General features: G+C 38.4%; 1 protein-coding gene across 1 annotated transcript in view; it reads left to right on the forward strand.

Moving 5' to 3' along the window:
• Positions 1-26,021, forward strand: part of MAN1A2 (mannosidase alpha class 1A member 2) — a 133,013-nt gene that overhangs the window by 85,121 nt on the left and 21,871 nt on the right. Inside the window, exons 6-9 of the mRNA XM_058846950.1 lie at positions 184-278; positions 1,670-1,793; positions 2,207-2,300; positions 20,214-20,329. Coding sequence (XP_058702933.1) covers positions 184-278; positions 1,670-1,793; positions 2,207-2,300; positions 20,214-20,329 — 429 coding nt within the window. The remainder of the gene's footprint in view (positions 1-183; positions 279-1,669; positions 1,794-2,206; positions 2,301-20,213; positions 20,330-26,021) is intronic.

Genomic DNA, 26,021 nt, shown 5'->3' on the forward strand with positions numbered 1-26,021 from the left:
GCTCACATCTAACTGAAAGTTATAAAGTGAACAAGTGGCAAAAAATTATAAGTTAATATGTTTTTTACAACGTAAAGCTTTTTTAATACAAAGAGGTAGGTGGGGCAAGGAAATTTCAGTCTTTACAGTTCTTGGAGATAAATCAAGCTTTGTAACTATTTGCAATTGATCCCACTATCTTAGGTTTTCAAGATCAAAGCAGTGCAACTGGCAGGAAAACTTCTTCCAGCCTTCAACACACCTACAGGTATACCATGGGCAATGGTGAATCTGAAAAGGTAATGAGTTTTCTTTTGTGAAGTGTGTTCCTCCCCCTCCTCCAACTTAAAATTAATAATGGCATACATTAGTTTTTCTTAGTAGTGGAACTGTAAAAAATGCAGACAAATTGTCATTCCTGGCATGTTAAAATAATTTTGATAGAGTTCAGCACATTCTAATTCATTAACTGCAATAAATTTTGATCCTGTTTTTTTTTTTATTATTCTGCAATAAGCATTCAATTTTCCATTGGACCACACTGAATGTATTATTCGGTGTGTTGCTCTAGAGCTTAATAATTGTTTCTTTAGTCATTACAAAATCTATTAAAAACCAAAATTGTTTGCAGGACATGGTTGAACTTACTGGGTTTTCTGTATGAAGATTCCCAGCATTTGAGAAGATGATGGAACTGTGAAGTTATTACTTCATTTTACATTTTAGCTTGGGTATAAAGTCTGGCTTGCTGAATTCAGCTGTGGTCTGTGCAGATGGAGAAGCTCCTTTAGATGACTGTTTAAATCAGACTGAACTTAGATGGACTGCATTGCCCCATGGAAGACAGCTGTCTTGCCTATTTTATGTTGTATTGCTTGCTCAGTGCTAGGATTTCTCTCAGATTTTGAGAGAGCATTTTTTATGCAAGGCATTCTTTACATTTTCACTATGTCTTTAAACAGTAGCTGAATTGGGATTTATATCTAGATTGTGCGTACAGTTACTCATAACTGGAATCTTTTAGGAGAGGGAGTAGAAGTAATCTTCAGATGTATGTAGTTAACTACAGAAAATAAAAGACCCAATCCTGAAAGGTGATGGAAACTCCCAGATTAGATTAAACCAGAGGTCATTTAGGTAACTCCTATTTAGCAAGATGGTATTACTTAGAGTGGAAAAGGTAGGAGGTATGGGACATTTTCTGCTGATTCTTTAGGTGAGCATGAGGAACTCGTGTATTGTGCCTACAGTAAATGTCCTGTATTCCTATGTAGACACAAGATAGGGAAGCACATCCCACACAAGTAAAGGGAACACAGCAGATAAGCAGGACAAGGCAGCAAATGCTGCCACCTTTAGAGCTTGTCTCATCTTGATTCTTGTTCCTAGGAACATGCAGGGAATAAAGAACAGCTGTGATTGAGCCCAGTGTTAAGTCATCATATTTGTGAGACATCATGGTATTATATTATTTAAGCATAGGACTTTCTGATGATGAGGTTATGACATCCTTGTTCCAAAAAGACCCAACCATTGAACCAACTGATCAATCAAATCACAGCTCCTGTAATCTTAAGTGTGGGTTAAAGTTGTTACTTGTTTAATTGGCTTTGGTAGTTGGGCTTGGCACAGTAATTCTGAATTTTCTGTTGTTTTCTCCCTTTCTTTATGTGTATTTGTTGGAATTCAGTGGTGTTGGTCGGAACTGGGGCTGGGCTTCTGCTGGCAGCAGCATCCTTGCCGAGTTTGGTACTCTGCACATGGAATTTGTCCATCTCAGCTATTTGACAGGGGACCCTGTATATTACAACAAGGTGAGTCTCAAAAATCAATATTCTTGTCATACTTCTTACCATAAATTGCATTAAAGGGGAAGTACTTTCTATATTGAATTCTACTTCCATTCTTGGTAGCAAGTAAATATTTTCATGCTTGTATTTCTGTTACCAAATTGATGTCTTTTTCAAGTAGAACTATATGACAACACAGGTTTTCTTATTTGTTTCAGAATACATTTAAAAATCATTATTTTTAAGCATGTTTGTGTGAGCAGTCCTTTAAAACCAAAACCATACAAATCTGAAGAAAGCCCTCAAAAAAGCTTGTGGTTCAGGTTAATAAAATTTGCTACTAAAAATGAAAGAAAAATAAAAAAGATTAGATTTAACTATGTGCAGAGGGCAGACGAACGTTGTTAGCGGTGAACCTGATTCTTGATTTAATTTAGGTCATGCACATTCGGAAGTTACTTCAAAAAATGGATCGTCCTAATGGACTTTATCCAAATTATTTGAATCCAAGAACAGGCCGGTGGGGTCAGCGTAAGTATTCTTATTTTATTAATTCCTAATTAGAAGTCTACTTCTTACTTTGTTGCTGAGTTGGAGATCAGAAAGTTTATTCTGTAGGGCACAAACAGCATTGCTTGAAAACATTAAACACAGAAGGATTTCTTGAACTTGAGATCTTCTGAAATGAATCTTTGCTTGTTGCTGTCTGAAGTCACAGAGCTCACTTTATAGGGTACTTTCTGAAAACAGCTCCCTATTTAATCTGATGCCTATCCTTGTGTTTATCAGTCAGTAAAATCTTCAGTAATAAAGAATAAGGCTGAAAGTATTTCCTCATTTTGATTCTGTTCCTGGTTTTGTTCTGCAAACCATCTGGTAAGTGGATTATTGTAAGGTGACATGCATTAATGCACGTTTGTAGTGGTTAAATTGTGTTAGGCACTGACATCTACAAACATAATTCATCTACTTAGTGGCATGTGGAATGTCATGATGAACCTCCTTGTAGATGTGGGGGAAAAAAAAAGCTTTGGAATGAAAAGAAAAAGCTGATACTGTTGCTGACAATGTAAGAGGAGAGATAAAACATCAAGGAAGTGACACAAACACGATTCCTTTCTTGAAGTGATTCTTTCAAAAAAAGTTGAGTGGTTTTGTGCTTTCATAGTGGCAGTGACAAAAGAGAATTTTTCTCTTCAAGGTTTCTATTTCTTTTATAAATGCAGGTCTATTTAGGAAAAACAAGCAAGATGATCTATTTCTGTCCTGTTTGACATCATTGATAGGTTTTGGGGATTTCAGTGGTTGGCTGTAAATATCCAGCAGAACATGTTCTGGCTTGCAAACTGAGAATCTGCTTCTGACTTTGAATCTGGTATGTGAGGGAGATGAATACAGCTGTTATTGCAGTCATTGTGAAATACTTATCTAATCCCATGATTAAAGCCAAAATTCTCTCCAAAGCATTTTATATCTTTGAGTGAATCATGACACTGTCTGAGATGAGCAAATGGATTGATGGGACAAATTCTTCTGATAAATGTAACAACACATTCAGAAATAAGAAAATATGCAAATACAAATACTCAGGCATTATTTATTCAAAGGACAATTTTGTATTGTTGATTTGAAAGAATTTTTAGTATTTTTTTTTTTTTTTATTCTTATCCATCTGTTTGTGCTGGTTTTATCAAAAGTAGTCTAATGTGATGTATCACCAGGATTCTTTAGAGGCTATTTCATAGAATCATGGAGTGGCTTTGGATGGAAGGGGCAGTAAAGATCAGCTAGTTCCAACCCCCCCTGATGTGGGCAGGGACACCTTCCACTGGATAAGGTTGCTCAAAATTTCTAACCTGGCCTTGAACACTTCCAGGGACTGGGCATACTCAGCTTCTCTGGGCAACCTATTCCAGTGCCTCACTAGTCCCAAAGTAAAGAATTTCTTTTTAATATCTAATTTAAACCTACTCTCAGTTTAAATCCATATCCCCTTGTCCTGTCACTACATGCCCTTGGAAGGAGTCCCTCTCCAACTTTCTTGTAATAGCAATGCACAGAATTAGTATCTTTTGGGAATAAAATATTCCTTATCACTAAAAATAAACATACAGTGAGAAGTTTAACTTGGCAGAAGTTTCGTGGAGCTCAAACATACTATTAAATGGATTTTACAAGATAATACATTTAGGACTCAAGTTTAGGATTACAAATTAATCTGAGGATAAAAAAATAAATAAAATAGTTCTAAAAAAAAATAAAAAGAAATATGTTCTGAGGATAAAAAGAAATACAAATTTATAGAGCCTTTAATTTTTTTATGCTGATCATGAGTCATAAATTTGTTTCCTGGAATTTAGTGGCTGGGGTTTGGGGGTTGTTTTGAGCATATAAGGTTCCAAATGCATATTCAGATGTTCTTGTAATATTTCTAGGATTTTCCCAGTGGAACAATATCATGTTTTAGGATGGTAGTCTCCAGTTTAGTAGCTTTGCTAAAACCACACCCACTGCCCACTCCTTTCTGCCTGCCTCCTGATGGAAGCACAAAAGGCAAAGATCACTGGTTGAGATAAGAACGATTTATTGGAAACAACAGTTAGATAAGAAAATGAACTGTGACATTATTAATAACAAAAAGTATAAGACAAAGAAACTATTTACGTAGAAGACCTGTTCTTTCTAACCACTTTATTCTCTCTGACCAGAAGGGATGCCCTTCTCCTGAGAGGAGTCATTTTCCCTGCCTCTGGCAATGACCTGAGATAGTATTGAATAACATTAGGGTCTGCCCATGCCCCCACCCAGCTACTGTAAAAAATTAATGCTATCCCAGCTGAAACTAGGACAAACAGCATTTGTAAACCTAATACTGATTTTGTAGGGACTAGATAGCAAGAAGCCATAATTCTGCATTTCCTTTCACAAACCTGGATTGAATGATGAGAAAATGTCTCTGTTGTATCCCTGGTAGAAAAAATTAAGAAGTTACAGTAAAGGAGCACGTGGTCAACTCATAAGTGAGTTGAGTAAGGGTGATGCCTTTACACACAACATCCCAGTTCACTAGAGGACTCCTACCCAAGTCCCCTACAGTGTTACTGGCTTGAGTCCCATGGTTGGTATTAGGGGCAGGCAAGGCTTTTATGTTCCCCTCAGAAGGTAATTTCAAAGGGCATTGTATTTGGCTTGTTATATACCTTTGTACTGGAAAGACTGAGACAATGGAAAGAGTATCAAAGCATAACTTTTCTTTTTCCAGCTTCTGGGAAAGCTGCCCTTTTCATCTTTTCTGTGACCTTTAGTTTGATGCATCTTATCTTGTACAAAGTACTTTCTGCACATAGTTTCTGAGAATTATTTTGGAACACTTTATTTGCCTAGATACAAGTAACTCTTCACTCTGACCTTTCTAGTGTTGCTTTCCTTTCTTTTTTTCTTTCTTTCTTCCTTTCAACATTTTTTTCTCTGCTCAGATGTTTTTTAGTTCAGTTCTAGTTAGTTTTTTTGTTAATCTGTACAGTATTCCAAGTAAGCCATGAGGAGTGTGAAACAGATAAAATAAATCAGCATAACTACATACCTAAATGCACTGCTGAAGAACTGTGGGATATAGCTGCACTAGCGGTGGGTTTATTTTCTATTTCTGTACGCTTCATTCTAGTGGTAAGTACCTTTATTCGAAGTAATAAAAACATCAGTGGTGATGTGAACTTAGCAGACAGACCAATTAATGCTATAACTACTAGTTTATTCTTAGTATTAGACAAAATATATAGTGGAAGAATTAATTTAGGTCAAGTTTTCTCAGCAGTTATATTTTATCTTTTCCTTTTAATTTATTTTTTAAAGAAAAAATTTTTCATTATTTGAATAAAAGAAAAAGTATACCCTTCTAAAAGTATTCCTGTTTTGTTTAATTTTCTTCCAACAAGCTGATAGGTAAACCTGAATATTTAAAGGAAATTCTTGTTGCAAGATTGTGGAAGAAAAGGGAAGCATCATTTTCTGTGGCTTTGGTGCGGTTGTGAACTGGATCCATTTCTATTTGCAAAAAGAACCTTGTGGAAAATTCTTGATACCTTCTACCTTGATACTTGATAGAGTATTTTGATACTTTCTCAGAGCTGTTTGCACTAGGTAGGAGACTAGGCACACCCCAATTTTGGGGGTTTTAACCAAAGGTACATTGGCCCCCCAGTCCTCTTCACATATCCAGGGTTCTTGAATGGTGATGAGCTAGCTTTTGTGAAGGTCTTTCAGGCCTTTTGGGGATCAGCAGTTTTTCTGTGCCTCAGAATATTTCTGTTTTAGCCTCCCAAGATCTTAGGCCATGTTGCTGTGTCTTGTCTGGTTTGCCTCATTTAAATGTATGCTCAAAATGTGGTCTGTGCTCATCTTGGGTTAGGAGAAGGGATATGTGATCTGCTGCAACCTTGTCGACATATTTCTGATGTGAGGGTGCAGGGTCCAGTGAGTCATTTCTGCTGGGGTTTGATTTATCAGAGTGAAGGCCTTTTGATCTCAGTATAAATAGCATGTTCTGCAGTTTCACTGCTGGGAATGATGTGCTGGGGACATTGCCCTGAGATGCGCAGACCATCTTTTTCACTTGTTCATCTGCTGGAGCTAACAAAGACATGTACTTTCATTCAAACCAGTCAATGTTTCTGTTACAAATGCCTGAAAAGTTATAATCAGTGAAGTAACTTACCAGTCAATTAATAATAATGATTTCATCAAGAAGGATGTGACCATTGCTTTCAGGTTCTTAGCAAGCTGGATGAGATGAGTCAAATCATTATGTCAGTGTGGCATTAATCTATAGCCATGTCTTTGAAGTGATTACAATTTAATTAATATAAATTTTCATTTGCATTTAATGCACTTGACATAGCCCTTGAAGTAGGGTTCTGGTGACAGATTACTTCTTTCTCTTTCTGCCCGCCTCAATGAAGCAGCAGCAGCCAGAGTCTGAAGCCTCAGCAGGCAGGACTACTGCTTCATCCCATCATTTCTTTCCACTTGGACGCTGTAAACCCCAATCCTAAACCTGCTGGGTGAATGGTTTACTGGTCATTGCTAAATCCCTGTCCTTTCCAATGCAAATGCTTTGTGATACAACTGGACGCTTCATGCTGTGTAGCAGCAAGGGGGTTCATTATACCCAGGAGGAGGAAAATGATGGCTAAATATTTGGGTTTAAGCTTATAATGTTCAGGTGTTATTACAGTATGGGGATCATGACAGACAGCTTTTGAATGGGTTCAGCTCAGGATTTGTCAGCTCACTGGGGCATTTGCTAGAAGGCTATAATGCCCACAGGAATGTTGACAGATTCCATTTTTATGTATGGGTTAAGGTGATGGCCCAGTAGGAACAAGTTTTTTACAGTATTTCTTCTTTGGGGTTTCAGTTTCTGTAAGACTGAAAGGAAAATAGCTGGCAGGAAGGATTTTCTAGCCTCTCACATTAACCTTCAGTTGACTTTGTTAGCTTTTCATTTACACATGATGAGTAGTTGGATTGGTGTGAGCATCAGAACTTTGAATTTAGATTATTTTCCAAAGCAGTAACAGAGCTTTCAAGAGAAGCCTCCTAAGCAGATGTAACAGAAATCAACAGAAAGTTGATTAAAAAGCAGGGATTTCAAAATTATGGAAATTGATTTGTACTGAAGAAAAGCGATTTCTTAAAAAATTAAAATATGTTGAAAAAATTTAATTTGCATTTGCAAACATGTTAGATGAGAATACCAACTAGAAGAGCAGTAACAAAAGAAATGCCAAATCTGCATGTTATTGCAAAGTCAGGGCACGCACATCACGTTTGCACATTTCTGTAAATTGGGCATTTTTCCTTTTTGCTTTCCAACACTGAAAATAAACCACTTAATTTCTAATGGTTCCAGCATTTCTTGCGAGTAAGAATGTTATTGAAAGGGAACTCTAATTGCTCTTAACTTCAAATCTCATTTCCTGCATCATGGCTACCTATGGATTGGTTACTAAGAGAGTTGTCAGTTTAACTGAAGTTGGGGTTTGCACCAAATATGGCTTCCATATGCAAGAAAATAAGCAGAAACATCATTCTGTGTTAATCTTATATGTTTATTACACCTTAGTGATATGTGGGCACATTGACAAGTTGTTGGGAAGTAAGCTAGCATGTGAGTTTACAGTGCATGAGCTGAGCATTGCTATTAGGAATGTAGCAGCACTGAATTTGTCACCACCAAATGCTGATGTGATGAACATTCAGGCTGCAGTCTATTCTCTGCTGCTTTATTTATGTCTCCTTACAGAAAACAAGCCACATCCTCAGACTTGCAAGCAGTCCAAGTTAAAAGCCCAGTGGGGGACACTGTCATAATCTTTATAAGGACTCACTGACAGTGTGATATTGATCACATGTGATTAGAGTATTAAATGCACTAAATTTAAATGGTGTCTTCCGTGTGACACTGATAGCTATCCTTTAAAGACAATAAGAAGATTCACACAGGTATTTAGCCTTTTAAACTACCTGAGCCCCTTCTGGTGATGTTTTCACTTTCTCTTGCAGCTTCCTGCACAGAGTAGGTAGAGGCACGGCCTAGGTGGCTGAATGAGAGAAGCTTACATCCTCTATAACCCAGTTGGTTGTGCTGTAGACTGGCTTTTAAATAAACTTAAGCAAATATCTTTATGGATGTGCATATTGCATTTTTTTGGGGTGGTCTTTGATTTTCAACAATAGGTGCTAAAATTAAACCAAGCACTTTTAATTTTAAAATGCTATTTGGAGAAGGCATCTGTGGATTTAATTTATTTGTATTAGATTTATACTTCTTTTAAAATGGTGCAATTTTCAAACATTGGGAAAAAAAATTAAATCACTGTCATTAAGTCAGTGGAAATACTGGGCAAATATTCCAGGTTTTTTATGCCTGCTTGTACAGCTGGTTTGAGGCTAATGCCCTTGGGCTGAGCTAGGTAATTAACCAAACTGTTTCATTTAAACTCTTGCAGATAATAGACAAACCATGAGCAATGCATCCTATCTATTTTCACTTGCGGTATGATATTGTATCAAATACATAGCACCATCTGTCTATTTTTCAGAATTTAAGGGAACAGTGAAAATAAATTTTATGTAAATTTATATAACATGGTTAAAGATGGTAGGAAAACTGCTGCATTCAGTAGACTCCAAGACCTGGGGATTCCTCCTTCCCAGCTCTTGAAGCCCAGTCAGGTCCAAGTGTCTCCTTCCCTGTCTGATGGATGTGACTGCTTGAAATGAGAACTGATGAAGTTCTCATTTGCAGTCAGAACATATTCTAGAGGTGCACACATCCATTAAGAGGACACTGATGCAGCTGCCCACACAGAGAGCCACTGACAACCCTGCCTTTTCAGCACCCCCGTGTAGTCCTGCCACAACTTACCTGCAACACACCCACAGATAGCCAGGTTTTGATCCTCCTCTATGTTCATGTCAAATAGATGCATGGGCTTGTACCCTTCACAAGTGTCCTCATGCTCATGGACCCTTCAAATATTAGCAGAGGCTCTCAGTCCAATACCTGTGCTTGCAGGCATTGGCACAAAGCTTGTGTCTTTTCAGATGCAGGTCTCCTGTTGTCCAGCCGAGAGTTTGCAAATGAACTACACGTGCACTCAGGATTAAATTCACTGGGAAAAACAAACACAGGTGTTCTCAGTTGCTGGCACATAAACCTAGGGCACTGTGACCCACCATCAGCCTCTGAGCTCTGCCATCCAGCTCTCCCAGCCCCTATGATCTGCAGACCCTTTTTGATGAGGAAGGTGCTGTCACTCTCTGCATATCCCCTTGTGAGAATGCAAACATTGAGAAAAATCAGCATGTCAGCTGAAGGGTATTGCCCTGACAGTGTGAGCTCTATCTGATCCATAGGGAGAGTGGCTCTCTTGAATGCAAGCTTTCAAGGGTGCTACAGAGATAGAAATCCAGATCCTGATTTATTTATCAGTTATCAGGCCTTTCATTTTTAAATTAAGCAAGAAACCCTTTCAGTCTTTACACCTGCCTCTGGGAGATGAAAACCCTTGCAGACGGCAAGGTGAAGTGAATAATACTGAAAGAATGAAGTAGTCTTTCAAAAGATTAAAGAAATACTACAGATACATATTTCAGATAAATATATAATAGTAGCATAAATTAGCTGATTGGCAGTGTAGTTAGAGATAGTGAAAATATGCTAGTATTGGAAAACCTGTCTTTGCCAGATGAAGCTGCTCATAATCTCCTTTAACTATGAAGATATTCTACATTTTCTCTCCTACCCTTATTTATTTACTACATGCCTTGCTTAGCACAAGGAGTATCTTAAATTATGTCTATTAATACCTGTAGCTTCTTTAAAGAAACCAAGCAATGCCTTGAGTCAAGAAAAATAAAGCTGTGAAATGTAATGTCAAGTTCTGGTAAAACATTCATAACCTAAAAGGAAGCAAAGGGAATTGGGTCAAGTAAGCCTGTATATTCCAAAGTGTTTTCCAAAACTTTTCAGATAACTACTTTCTATTTGGACTTGTGAATAATAATTTCTACTACTTTAACTCGCAGATGATTATTTTTCCCCTTCAGCATAAGGAAAAGGTTTTCTCTCTCTTAAATAGAAATGGTGCAGAATTAAAATAATTGCATGTTGTAAAAGTACTTGCAGAGTAGTTCCCAACCTGACTGCATTTTTGCACATTTATTTGATTTAGCAAGTAAATTTCTTTTTTTAATTCATGTTTGGAACATCATTTAGAGAACTGGAGATACATGATCTATGTGATAGTTAGTTTGGACATTGGTGTAAGCATTTATTTACGTAGGTTTTTCTATTTGAAGTCTGCTTTCAGTTTATTACATTATGAAAAAATAAAATTACAGCATTATTTCTAGACTTCCAACAGTAGGCATGCTGTTGCATATGAGGAGATGGAGGTGGTTCTTTGCAGTTTAATATTTTTTGCTGTCTTGGCAGGTGTCCTTAATTTTAATCTCCAATTTATTTTATGTTGTTCTTTCCTTAGGAACATGCATGTGTTTTGAATAGAAAATAATCTGTGTAATCTCTGCTGGGGAATTCCCCCTGCCCTTTTCCTTTACAACCTTGTAAAAATGTAATTAGCTGTGTTCCAAGAAAAAGCTGCATTGAAATTTGTTTATTCATTAGAAGCCAAGAGCAATATAATCTGTTAAAACTTTATTTTAATGAAATAGAACAGAACTATGCATTACAAGGAATATGCTTTTAGAAGACTACAAGGTTAAGATGTTTTGCTGGTCTGCTGAGCAAGATGCTGAAAAAGGTGAACAAATAAAAGCTTTGTTTAGTGTGTTAAAGACTCTAGTGTTATTGGAAGGTTACACATGTATACGAATTATGCATTTGAAAAGGATTGTCTATAAATAATTCCTAAAGAAAGGATTTGGATATGGTATAACTTTGGGTTATGAGAATGCTTGCATACATAGCTAGGCAAAGAGATGAGTATTTTATTTTGCTGTACCACTAAGCTATACTTTAGAGCATGATCTCGATAGGGAATGCATCAATATCTAGAATTTGTGATTTGTCCCACAGTAGGTTTTCCATTTATCTTTCTCACTGTGAATTCAGTAAATTCATCTGTATTAATGAAGTCTGACATGTTTAGGGTACTGCCTGATATTTTTGAGAGTTTACACTGATGGCTTGGAAGACATTAACTTAAAATTATTGGGGAGTAAAAACTTATCCTTTGACACATGCTCTGTGAGTTTTTAGTGTTTGATTTCTTGTGGAATCTCATTATTTCTTTGATCATTTTATGCCTAAAGCTGCATTTTTGACCCATTCTTGACTTACTAGCTTCTTACTAAAGGAAAGCCTATCAAAGTCCAGTTACAAATTTGTTACAGCCTGATTAAACTTTCTTGGTTTTATTTTATTCCTTCTCTGTAACATGTTGGAGGCTGTGCACTTAAGTGTTTCTATTGATGCTCTCTAGATGATTGGTAAATTTGGATGACACATCTGTTGTCACATCTGACATCAGTTTCTTTTTGTTCTGTCTTCAGTATGTGAGACTTCATATTCTGAGTTTTGTGTGGAGATGTACCTGCTCGTGGTCATGTGGGAAACATTTCCAGTTTGGTGACATTGAGAAGAGAGCATCTGTAGTTCTATTCAGTGAACACTGAATGTATCTTACCAATGCTTCTTTTAATCCTGAAGTTCCACTGGGAGTTGGACTGTCCTTGAGGATCTGTATGATCTTGCAGATGTGGTCCCATATGACACATATAGTCAAGTAAGAGAGGGGTGGTGATAAATGCAGGGCACATATGGTGAGGTAACTCAGTCTCAGTCACAGAACATGGACTGAACAAGTCTTACAATTAGCACAATTTCCCAGCACTTAAAGAGTGATCAAAACTTTAGGTGGTTGCATGTGCCATTTCAGGCATCTGTAATAAGCAGAAAAATAAGAACTACATAGACTGAAGTTTAGGAGAAAAAAAGTCAGAGTAGCCTGGGATTGTATTGCATGTGGTGTAATCCAAAAGTACATCAAAAATAGGAAGTGTCTTTCCTTGTTTCTCGGTATCACTTTTGACTGTCAGCTTCCATGTGGGAGATACATATATATAGATAGATAGATATTGATATCTATATAGATATAGATATGTATGTATATGTGTGTATATATATATTTATATATATGTGTATGTATGTATGTAAATATATAAACTGTTGTGTTTCGATACAAGTTGGCAGGTGAAGTTTTTGACAGTGGTTTTACCAGCTGATTTGGTCCAGATGAGTGTTGGACTAGAATTAATCTAATAAAGGTTTCCATCCCTCATGTTCTTGTTTATAATCTTCAAAAGGAGAATTGAGATCTTTAAGGAAGATTATGGTGAATAAACTGAAGGGTATAATGACCTTAAGAGCTTGTCAATCCCCCTCAATATATATGTCAATATATGAACTCTTATTCAAAAGGGACTCTTTGGGTTTTGGGCACATACCTACAGCGGTATTGTTTGCAGCAGGTGATGTTACCCCTTTTAGCTGCTTTTCACAGCCACCTTGTCAAGTAAAAAAAAAGTCATCAGAAACAAACATGCACGTGATTTCCCATCAATCCGCTGCAAATCCCAGCAGCTTTGTTAAAGCTGCCCACACAGTTGGGATTTACAGTGACTCCAAACTTGGCTGAGAGACAGGTGTGCTTCATTTGGGTGGCTCTGTGGGTGTGTGTAATAACCTTGAAAAGACAACTTCTGGTGATAAAAGGCCACTTCTCAGTAAACACACTGATATAAGGATTTAATGTGTTTCTAATTTTAGCATGTGGATTTGATGTATTTAGTTGATTGGTGTTTAATTCCTGAACATGTCTTCTGAGAGATGACCTAAATCTTTCCAGAATTATAAATAATAGCTGGAATGTTTTGATGTTTCAGGAAAGTTTGAATACAAAGAAAAAAAAAAAGAAAGCATTTGTTCCAGCTGTGAATTCCTGAGAGTGAAAGTACAGTCTGTTGTAAGATACCAAATTAGGATACTCCTTTGACATTACAGAATCATAAATTACATTCAGTCTGGAGAAGTGTTTTGATTGTAAGAACATTAGTTATCTAAATATGTGTATTAGTTGGCTAGTTGTACTTGCTGGTCTGTTTCAAAGTATTTCTATTGTCTTTGGACACACTTGGATTGTGCAAATTTAACCTTTTTTAATCTTTAGTTTGATAGTCCCTACAGTTCTAGGAAGTAATTTTGCTTAATTTTATTATATGAGAAACTGGTAGCACTTGCAATTAAGATTGCTTAATACTTTCCATTAAGTGATTGTGTTTTCAGTTTCTTGCAGCTGCCAGATTTTAGTTCTTCCAATTGGAATATTCTGTCTGCCTTAAGCTGTTCTCTTGGGGTTTCTTTAAACAACTTTGACAAAAACTCTTTAGCCATCTCTAAATGAAACTAGAAATGGAATGTGATTCTACTCAAGATTAAAATTTGTTTTTCCAAAGAGTACAGTTAAGGAGCTCGAGAACCATCCATATTTTTCCAAGCCTTGTTAAAATATTCACATCTAGTTTCTCCATCTGGAGTATTTAGAGTTCAGCTGGTCCATTCTCCAGAGCTGTGTGTGCTGAGCAGGTGTGATCACGGATCCCCAGGTTGGGAGGAGCTGAGCAAGGTGTTTCATGTTGCTGGATTCTGTTGTGGCACCAGACAGTAGAATGGGAAGCAGTGTCTGTTCAGCTACCTCCCAACTGATAAATGCTTAACTTATATTCTTCAAATTTGGTGCTGTTATATGAGACCCTGCATGTTTTCAGAATAATTCTCATGCTGGTAATGTGTTCCTTAGTGATACATAGTTTATATTTGACTAAAAATTGTACCTCCACCTTCTTTATCAGGTCTGCCTCTGGTGCAGTTAATTTAAAAGTGTTTGCACTTTTAAGCCAACCACTACGGCTTATGACATCCTGAGGTTGAATTTCTGCTGTGAATTGCAGCAGCTGCAATTTCTAGGGCCTCAGCTTTCTGGATTAAAGGATTAGAAGGGGAGCTTGCACCTATTTAGAGCAGCTGAGGAGCAGTAAGTCCAACTACATGAAGTAAAGATTGAACTGAAATTTAATCAGAGCCAGCCTGAAGACAAACAGAAAAACAATTCTTTGAAAGTTTCCTGCACAGAGAAAGAGGGCTTCTGCTATGTAAAGCCAGTTGGTGCAGGCCAGAACAACTAATGGTGATGGGGTATGTGGCTTTCTTAATGAAAGTCAGTGTTAGCTTAATCACTTTGCTACCCTCTCCTGGTCACTTAACTTTTCCACTCTTGAACTCCTTCTCTGACACATTACAATAGCACTTTGTCAGTTTGTGATCCTTTAGGAAGATCAACCTCCCTTTTTATTGCTTCCTTCTTTTGTTGCAAAGTAGGTCTGTGCTACTGCTCTTGGTTGAAATGAATCAGTGGTTTGTTTATCTTGGCATTTCCAGTCTACAGAGTATAGCACAGGTTTTAGTGAGTTCTGCTTTATTTCAAAGTCAAAAGTAACGATTGCAGTTCTGAGATTTGAATTCACAAATAGCCAAATTAGTAATCTTTTGCTTGGTTGTTCTCTCTCTGTTTCTAGTTTAAAATATTAAATCAGTGTTGTAGTTACAATCTGTGAATTAAAAATACTGTGGGCATAGTTGATCCTCATCTCCACCTGCTTGTGCCTCTGCACTGCTCCAGCGTTATCTCACCGTCTCGCTTTCCAGCAGGGCAGCCTGTGCATGCTAAACATACCTCTGCTCAGTATTGTATTTCATCTTTTTTATTCCGTGTGCAGTAAGCGATGCAGAAGCTTTCTGCCAAGGGTGGATGTGCCCTGGGGTCAGGGAGGGGCAGTGGCTCCCTCCCTGTCTGCTCTGCTCCTCTCTAGCAGGAAACCTCACCCTCAGGTGCTGGGACTACAGCATCGGTTCTGGCGTGACGTGCTGCCTTTAATACAATGCCTGGCTTCTCTCTTTACTCTTGCTCCTTGCCAAGAAATGGCAATTGAACAATTAAGGCACAAAGCAGAGAGGGTTTAGCAAATCATGAACTGTTTTTAATTTGCCTCATTAAGCTGCTGTTAACTACTTAAAGCCATCTGCTTAAAAATAATTTGCACATCTTAAGTTTGCTCTAGAGAGCAGGTAGACCTTCATTAGAGCAGGCTTCATTATTAATGCTATCTTTAGGGGGCTGTCAGTTGTGGGAAACATGCAATTGCTCACGGAACCAAACTTTCCCTGTAAACAAAAGGAGGTGGCACATGTTGGTAACTTGCAGTCTGTAGCCGTAACTGTATTCTTGGGAACCACTGCTGGTTGTGTGGAAATTTGCTTGCTGTGGAGGAAATTATTTACAGATATTAGGGAGGTCTGGGTATCACAAGTGAGAATGAGCTGTGTGAATGCATAGTATCCCTGTTATCTACAACCATCCCCAAAAATTAGAGCAAGATCCGTCTCAGTGCCTCACCTGTCATTGAGTAGGGAGAACCTTGTTGCCCATGCCTTGAAGAGCTGTTTGTGGGAAAAAAAGTTTGTCTCCCCAGATGTGTAAAGAAACAATTTCATTTAGAGAGAACAAATCACCAGAGCTCTGCAGACCCTCCCTCCTCTCTTGGGCTGAGATCCAGTGGCGTTTCAGTGAGACTGTCTGACCTCCAGCCTGGTGCTGTGGTTTTAGTGCTGTCCTGCCTCTTGTCTTGGGAGACTGTGTCAGCAGTGAGCTTGTGGATTGCTGATACCAATAAGATCTTTCGTAGTAAAAATATCTTTAGGAATATTAGATAATGATGGTGTGAGGTTTTAAAAGAAGGTTCCCCCTCTCAGTCTGTAGGAAAGAGGTAGATCTGGTTTTTGGAATATTAGCTGAGACACAATATGTTAATAATTATAGATCTTTTATCAATATGTTAAAAATGTGTTAACGTATTGCTCTGAGATTGATTGGTTTGTTGTTCACTGAGGGTTTTTTGTTTACAGTTGAGTGCTGTTTATTAAGAAGAAAAATGTCAATGTTTAACAGGATGTAAATCCTTTGTAGTAGCTGAGCAAAAATGTTGCTATGAACTTGAAATACCATTGTCTTTCTATTAAAGTTTTATTTGTCTCTTTTTGGCAAGAAGAATCTTTACAGACTAACTGCACAGGTTTGCACACAGTATGTTTTCAAGTGTGACAAACCAGAAAAAACAAGGGTTTCTTGTAATTGCTTTTGGTTGCAAAAGTTGAAGATATTCTTTCCAACTGCAGCTACTGTGTCTTTCAGTTTGAAAAGAATTCTGAAGCAATCCTTGGCTGGAATCCTTTTATGTTTGCCCAGTCATCTGGGCCTACATTTGGGAAAATGTGAATGAAGAAATTACCCAAATTTGTCTTGATTTGAAGGACTGAATGTTCTAAAAATGTATACATTGAACAGAACATGTGGCTTCAGCCACATTTGTTGTGCTATCATACTTCTGTTCTTTTTGCTATATTTATCTTAATCTGGAATGAATTCTGCTTCAGGATTTCACTGTAAAACACTTCTTCAAAATAAAAACCTTTACATGACAAAGAGCTAATTAAATGATTCTTATAGATCAAATACGTGAAAGAATGAATCAATTTTAAAATTTTCAAAATGCTTGTACTTAATGCTTATCTTGACAGTTGTTTACTGGGGAGTACCCAGTGTCAAGATGCTATTGTAAGCTTAGTTATTCAAATCACAAGTTGTTTCCTTTTAGTACTCTGGATTGACGTGAAGGGTTAGGGCCAGTGTGAAAACGTCAGTAAATTTTATGTGAAAAACATTTTTCTGAGCAGCGCATTCTGTGTTGAACTGACTTAAATCTTTGAATCCATCTGAGCTATAGCTGAAATAGCAGGAGAAAGTGGTAACCACCGTGGACCTTCTGATAAGTTTGGATAGGGAGCTTTGTTTTTAGGAGAGAATGATATGTGATGACCCAAATCCACAGTTTTCACCAGTTATATATTTGCTAAGGAATCTTGGAAAATGTTTTCTTAGCATTTCCACTCTAAGTGAGAGTAAATTTTCAAAGACGCTGCAGTCTGTCACAAACTGTGTTTTAAGTAATTTCTACCTATAGTTCTTATAAAATGCAGCAAATTCTGCTTTAGCAACACCTTCAGACATTAGCAGAAAACCTGAAGAAGACCTTGCCAGGGTGCAGTTAATGCAACTGCAGAAGTTGGAAAGCTCACTGCATTCAAACCTCAGTTCAGCTGCTGCACTGGCATCCTTTTCATTTCCATCCTCTTTTGTCTATTTTTGTGGATGGGGAGGGGACAGGGACATAAAGACAGCTGCATCTTGATGCAGCCAGCTCCCGTGAAATACCATCATATGTTCCCACCAGAAATATTTCATATGTGCCTTTCTTGCTGCTGAAGAGAAGGAACAGGATCTGTTTGCCTTTTTTGACAGGTCCTCCCTCTGGTCCAGCTCTGAAAGGCATCAGCTGGGAAGTGGAGTAGCCCCCTACTGAATGAGAGAGGAGCCTTGAAAACTCTTTGTTGGTCAGAGCTGGAGTGAGGTGTGCATAAAAGGAGCAAGGAAAATGTTGTTGCTGGGAGTTGCAAGGCCCTTGAAAGGTTTTAGTGCTTTACCCTGTGCTTCTCCACTTGCTGAATTGGTGGAGGATCTGAATCTGAGAGGCTTGAGCAGCCCTGTTCTCTGCATGAAGAAAGGGCTGTCTAGGGGATGGCTCTGAATCCTATGTCCTCTGATGCTTCTGGTGCCTGTGTTCCCTATACCCTTGTCTAAGATGAGAAGCCATGTGAAGGAGAAAAGCTACTGACAGAAGAGAAGCAGTTCTCAAATGACTGCCTGGAGAAGCAGACATGGAATGGGACATATTGCTGATAATTGACTTTTGGCACCTGGAATGTGGATTTTTCTGTTTAGGAAATAAACCTTTTGCACTCCTCTTCCTGCTCTTTCCTGCCCCAAACCCAGCTGGAGCTACTACAAGAATGCTGCTGAGGGTTCAACAGCCTGTCCTTGTTGGGACCTGAGTGCATCTGCCAAGGAAATCTGGCTGAGGATCACCCCTGACTCAACTGACAGAGCTCAGCTGCGGACGAGGCAGCAGCTTCACAGAAGTAGTTTTAAAGTGTCTCTTGTGAAGTCAGTCCCTGAGCAGTGCTGGCATGAGTTGTAGCTTTGAAGTCTTGGGATAGTTTGTGGGTTTTTTGTTTTTTTTTTCTTGAAAACCACAGACCGTTGTTTCTTGTGTCTACTTAAGGATGTAATTGTAAATTGAAGGAATAATTTCTAGCCCTTGCTTTTGTGTTAAGAAAGTGACTCATGACCTGAATGTCCTCTTGCAGCTCAGAGTGAGAAAGATTGTGAAAACTCATAATCACTGAGTAACTGGGTGTGAAAAGGCAATCGAGGAGATTCTGAGGTATAAGAGAAGGGCATGAAGTAATTTGCTTCAAATTCACAACTTGAAACTAAATGGGAAAGCTACAGGCTCTCTACTTGCTCCTTCCTTTGTTTAGAAATCCATTTTTAAGTAGCAGAGGAGCCAAGAGGCAGCTAGAAGAGTTAGGATAGCAGCATCTACCAGCTCTAACCTCCTACTCACATCTTCAGAGACAAGCAGACATGCTGTAGTAGGGTGGTGCTTGGAGGAAAGAAGAACAGAAGGGGAGTTCAACCCCTCTTTTGCACCTTTATCCCAGAAAAACTGTGAATAATACCACTTTCTTGAGGTATTTTGTAAAAGCAAGTGTCATATCTTTTCTTCACCTACTAAAAGGGTACTTGCATGACTCAACCAGCCATGCTTAGGGCAGTGAATTTCTGGCATTGTGACAATATTGGTGTTAAACATTTCCCTTGCCTATCTTCAGAACTCTAAGACTGTTCTGGTGCCACTGTTTTGAGGGCTGTAACATTAGGAAAGAGAAGGTTATGTGTATTCTGGTTGGAGTCACTTAATAAATCTCACAGAGAGCCTTTTGAATGAAGGGTGTACTGGGTGAGTGCTTACCCTGGTTGGAACAGGAGCTCCAAGACTGCCAGACCATCAGTAGCCTTTTTGTGGGAAAGTATGATAGTTCAGCTGAAGAGAAACATTGATAGTGCTCAAGAGGTCTGTCAGCACAGAAGAGCAGTGAAACTATTTGTGAAAGGCAACCTCTGCAAGAGGAAAAAACAAAAAAGGGAGGGGATGGGACAGAAGAGAAATCTGTGTGTTAGGAGGTTCAGTTTATGGATTCTAGCAGTGAAGCAGCCTTATCCTGTGGCACATGGCACAGCTCTGCATAGGTGCTCAGGCACAGTGGAACAGAGCAGGGCTTGTGTAGTATACTGCCAGGGCAGCTTGCTTACCTTTTGCCTAAAATAATTTCAATAAGAACATTTAGTTTGAGGAATTCATTAGTCTGTTGAGTAACTACCCTGTTAGAAATAAAAATTTGTTGGAAAGATTGGATTCTGTGTAGTTCATGGATGGCAGTTTGTAGCCAGCCATGAGACCTTTTACATCCTGGATACAGAGGTCTTAGGAGGTTTTCTCCATGTTTTTTTTCACATATGCCTAAGCAAAAAAACAGCTAGGTACTTTGGAATGAAGTGAAAACAGAGGTTAAAGAACATTTTTGATATGAGGGACAGCCTATGCAGAATGACAAATAGGTAACACATGCAGGAGGTTCTATGCCTGTGATGTAAGTTTGGAGGGGAAAGAGTGCAGTGCAGCTTTGTCCTGCTAAACAGGCTAAAAATGCTTATAATTCTACAGCAGTAGACCTTAAAAACATAAGTTTATGTTTTGAATAAATTTAAGGTGCTATTACATAACAACTTCAACTTTTTTTTTTTTTTTTTTTTTGTTTTCTTCCCTCTTTCCCTTCTACAGATCACACATCCGTGGGCGGGCTGGGAGACAGTTTTTATGAATATTTATTGAAAGCCTGGCTTATGTCAGACAAGACGGACACGGAGGCAAGGAAAATGTACGACGATGCAATTGAGGTGATTATAATTCATTGAGTTTTCCAATACAGTGGAACCATCTTTAATGATTTCAAGGAAATTAAATTAAATTTTTAAAAAAACACCTAGGCAGAAAACCTACCACCAACCACAGGACTTGTTTTGATTATGTAAGTTTTAAGAAATCAAGTGATGAATAATACTAGCTTTCACTCTGAGTAGTTTAAAAAGTATTATTGTGGAATACATGTGATGCAGATTATTTTGCTAAAAATAATCAGCTTGTCCCAAGTGGTACAATGTAAAAGCCCGAGCTCTAATTTATTAGAAGGAGATCTAGCAACCTTGAGATGTGTGCAGAACAACCAAGCCACTTTTTTCTGGTGTAGAGAATTCATCATTCTAGGACCTGAAGTCCCAATTTATTTTATTCTTTGCATCATTTTCTAAGGTATTTACATATTATATTCCATATTTACCTTGTAAAAATGTATTTCATATCTGTTCCTGTTTCTATGGTTCTTTTGTGCTGTGGTCTTACTCCCTGTCACACACCAAGAAGTGCTTGCCCAAGCAGGGCAGTACTGCAGGATGGTTCTGTGGGATTTGGGGTGGGAGCCTTTCTGAGCTTTTTGCTGCCCAGCTCTTAATTTCCCAGTTTCCCCATCATCTCTCAGCAGCCTCTCATAGTGGTGCTCACTGTTCTTCTGCTACAGTTTAGGCACATAGAGAGTAACTGAGCTGGTTTGAGTCACCTGAGCTGTGGTACCAGCAGCAGCAGGGACTGTGTAGTCTTGTCCCAGTGCTGATGTGTTCCAGGCTCTGAGCATGCCCCATTGCTTTCAATATAAGTTTTTAAAGCTTAGTTTTAGTGCAGTTGGTCTTCTAAAGCAAAACACCTGTTCTTGGAGTTCTCAGAATTCAGATTTTAAAAGATATATCATGAAAGTTCTAGTACAAAATTGCTTTGAAGCTGTAATATGTCTTATTCCTGACCTGAATTTGATTATATTTGACTTCCAGCTGCTTTGGCTTGTTCCTTCTCTACATTGCTTTAAAGAATTATCTGCACCATATAGGTGGTTACTATCAAATGTACAATAGACATTCTCTCTGGAAGGAAAAATGCACTTTTTTTTTTTTTTTTGGTGTCACAATATAAAACAGATTTTGAATTATTTCTTAAGCTTTTTCTATGTATTTTCTAGTGTCTTAAGTATGCAGACAGCAATGTAATGGTTCTTCTAATGTGATTCTTCTTCTAACTGATCCCTTCTTGGTTTTATCCTCTTCATCCAGCCAGGAGCTCTGTTTGCACTCTTAACCTTTGCCTCAAACCATCATCTACTTTCCAGTTGCTTTATTCTGAAGCTGGTTATAATCTTTTTGATTTACCGCTTTCCTACCACTGTGATTTACATTCCTGATTCCTCAGTGTTTGACCTTACACTTATCTCTATTGCAACATGTTGTTCAGGCAAAACCCATTTTGTCACCTGCTCTCAGTGATTTTAGAGAACTGACTTTATCTTTATCTATAGTTCCATAAATTTTTGTGTCATCTGCAATTTTTTTTCCCCAGCATTTTTCTTGGAGATCATTGTTAGAAATGCTGCCCAGTGTTGAATAAAGTATCTATGCAGAATCTTCCTGGGATAAGGACATTTTTTTTTTTTTCACATTTTTTTCAATTTTTTTTTTACTTTGAAACTGTTCTAGCAAACCAGTTTTTAATCCACTCTATATGTGCTGTCTTGAATTTATTTAGGACTAATATTTTGTAAAATGCCAAGAAATTATTGAAAACCCTAATATTCCTAGTATCAGCATACATCTATCGATCAAAACATTTATTTTATATTTATATACATCATTCATTTTATATTGTTTTATTAACTTTTTAAACTACTGATAAAGCATTGGGTATTTCCCAGTCCTTTTGAACTTCCTTAGCTTTCCAGGGTTTGTTAAATTCTACATTAATAGTTCAAGACATTAGTTGTATATTTTTAATAGGTTAAAATACAATTTATGGGGTCCTGTGGGTTTAAAGATGTTTAGCAGTTGATATCTAGCTTCCATTGTGGTTACTGTTGAAATATTTTACTCTTGATTCAAAATTAGAGGAAATAAACTCTCCTATTCATCCTCTTCACTGTAAACCATCTTGCAAACGTTTTGTATGAGCACATCTCTGAATGCAGACAGAGCAAGGCAAATTTGTGACCAGGTGAAAACACCGTTTATAGGAAGAAGGAAGAGCTGAGCTGCTCCTGCTTCATGTGTGATATGATCTGCAGTCCAAGCATCAGAGGGTTCCTTCCCCTTTTTCTCAGCTAAACCCACCCTATACATTTGAGTCTGCATGAATTGTACTGATTTTTGTGCTGTGGAACATACTCTGTTTCAGGGTTTGTGTCTTTCCCAGGTCTTACTTGACATTGAAAGACGTAGGCAAAGAGTCATTAAGTAGGATTTGCTTTGCATAACTGCAATTCAAATTTTATTTTAAATATTTTTAAGAGGCCATTCCCTTACCATTCTTTTGTACTTGGCTATAATATAGGTCTTTCTCTGTAGCTAACACTTCTTGTTCTTTGTTTTTCAAAATGTGGAGCAGAAGCTCTTTGCATCATTTGTGCAAGCAGAAGAGGAAAGGTGTAGCATGCATTCCTCCCACTCACAGCACAGAGTTGGAAATGTTCTCAGCACCCACCAGTCTAAAAGAATGTCTCTGTCCAGCCACACTTCACTCCCTTATCTTATTACAGCAGGGTGAGTGGAAGATGGGCAACATAACCTCACTCCTAAGTCTTGCAGGAGACAGTGATATCTCATTCCTTGGAGCTATCACAGGAAAGAAAAATGCAGCATCTGTTCTTCAAATGTCATGGTTTCCAATCCATGGCATATGAAGCCTTATCCAGGTCACCACATATTCCTAACATGAATACAAACAAGTTGTGTATCCATAACCCTTCTGTATATAACATGGGTGCAGTTTTCCGCTGCAAAGGACACTTCATTGCTGCATCCTAGTATGGAAATCCACAGCTATGAAAAAACCTGAAATTGTGAAATCTGTTGGGAATTTTTTTGTGGTGATAAAAATTGAGGATGCGCCTCTTAACTTTGCTTTCAACATCATCATATGGGCCTTCCAGCTAGTCTGGTTTCAAATGTCTTCTTTTCCTTCACACATCATCTGGCAGGATAGGTGAGCTTCCTTTGATCTTCTGCCTTGAGTAGTCTAATCTGTTAGGCTCCTAAATTTGATCCTCACTCTTTCTTACTGCACAACATTAGGTAGCTAAAAGAAGGATTCAGCAGGGTGCTTGACTGTCACAACATAGCAAGTACTGCTGCAATACAGCTTGGAAAATGCTATTTTTTGTAGTCACAAAAATCACATGAACTTCAGAGAACATTCAGGTTTTGCGTAGAATCACAGAATGTCTTGAATAGCAAGGGACACTCAGGGATCACTGAGTCCAGCTCCTGGCCTTGCACAATACACCCCAAGAGTCAGACCATGTGCCTGAGAGTGTTGTCAAAGCACTTCCTGAACTCTGTCAGGCTTGGTGCTGTGGCCACTTCCCCAGGAGCCTGTTTGAGTGCCCAACCATCTGCTGGGTGAAGAACCTTTTCCTGATATCCAGCTTAACCCCTCCACGACGCAGCTTCAGGCAATTCTCGTGGCTGTTGACACTGGTCTCGAGAGAGAAGGGATCAGTGCTTTTCCTTCCGCTGCCCCTTGTGAACATGTCGAAGGCTGCAATGAGGTCTCCCCTCAGTCTCTTCCCTAGGCTGAACTAACCAAGTGACCTCAACCATCCCTGTTCCAGCATTTCACAGACTAAGGAAGCTCCTGCCATTAGCTGATCTCTTAGTCTATGTGAGCTAAATCTTTTCTTTGGGAGCTGGGGTTTATACGTCCACTCTGGTACATGTGTACTCCTTGTAGTCCAGCTGGATGTCATTGCTTTGCAGTTCCTGTTGGAGTGCTGTGGCCTCAGCCATCCAGCCCAGGATATAAACACCACATCTATCCCAACCTGCACAAACTTTTCTGATCCTGTGGGCAGTGCTCCCAACAATGCCCAGCTGTCCCTTGTTAATTACTGTAAACATTAATTATCATTTTTCTCCAGTTGGCAGGCAGTGGGTGGTTGAACAATAAAGTATTTTGAGAGAGTTGCATTTATGTTCTTGAGATGATTCCTTTGTGACTCTCAGGATCTAACCTAATAAGTAGATGGTAGAGATTGATTTTCAGATTTCAAAAACTACCCCTTCTACTAGGAAGTTTTTTCCAGTTCAGAAGAAGTGTTTTCTGCTCAGAAGAGGACCATGTTGCACCTAGAACATGCTCTTCAGTCAAACCATGAAAGCAAGTCTGGAGCAGAGGAATAGCTCATGGAGAAGTGTATAAATTTGGCCTTTGTTGGCTCTCCTGATGCTAACCACAGCAATTTTGTCCCACTGGAAATGCTTCTGCAACCATTTACTCCTCAACAGTTATGAAATTATGGGAAGATACAATTTGAAAGGAAATGTCACTTAACATTTGGAAAAAATGCTTTCCTCTAGGAAATAGACAATCCATATGCCTTAGTGCCTTCCTACTCTTCATAGTTAAAATGGCTTTCCTTCAAAGAAAATGCAACTTTTTTGTACCATATGGTCAAAAAATGTCAGTTTTGTCACAGTCCAGAGTAATGGAATCAACAGAATTAATGTTCCAGATCTTAATATCCTTCCTAGTCGCAGTTTTCAGCAGATCCAATATTTCCTGTACTAGTACTTTCAGACCAAATGAGGCTTGTACAGTTAACCACATCAGGCTGCTTAGCAGCAGAAGACAGTCATCAATGCCAATTTGCATGATGGTTAGACAACCACCCTGGCAGCTGTCAGAGACTTACTGGTTTCTGCTCTGTCAGTTATTTCTGCCTTCTTCTCTTTAGATCCTGCCATTAGCACAAACCTCAGATCTGTCAGTGGTATTGGTAAAGGAATTAGCTCAACAAGAGTGCAGACCAGCACTTCTCTTTCATTACTTTCTCACTGTCTAATGCTAGACATAGTAAATACTGCAGTAGCGTGGTGGGGGTTGTGATCCTCTCTGAAAGAGGCTTAAAGCAAATGTTGTTCCATCTAGTTTGCAAACTTTGGGCAGTTAGGCCAGCTATTCTTCTAAGAGAAAGATACCATTTATAAGTCACAAGCAACAACATATATTGGTACAAATGTGCAAAAAGAAAGCAGCAGTTGCCTCATGTTTTTTGTGGATAGCTGCTCTAACACCCATCATTTGAGAATGTGCAATCAGAAAGCTGCTGTGGAGAAGCCAGATGGTGGCTGGAGCATTCCTGTTGCTGAGGGGTACAGGTTTGCATATGTTGCTGACCAAAAGTTTCCAACATGGATGTGTTTTCTGACTACTCACAGAGTGCACAGAGCAACAAATAGATACTTCCCACAGCTAACAGTTAGACAAATACTGTTTGAGCAGTAAAATAAATGCTGAATTCTCAAGTAAAAGTACAATGTTGTCTATGCTGTGATTTTCCTATGTTAGATGTCATTAGCATTTTTAGTGGGGTATTTTTTTTTTTGTGCTTTGAAATTATATTCTTATAGCTGTCTATTCCTGTAATGCTCAGAAGTGAATTTGAAAAAAGAAAATTATTTTTGTTTAGAAAACCAGACTTCACTTGATAAAGGAATG

Source organism: Poecile atricapillus, chromosome 1 (genome assembly GCF_030490865.1).
Source record: "Poecile atricapillus isolate bPoeAtr1 chromosome 1, bPoeAtr1.hap1, whole genome shotgun sequence".
Lineage (NCBI taxonomy): Eukaryota > Metazoa > Chordata > Aves > Passeriformes > Paridae > Poecile > Poecile atricapillus.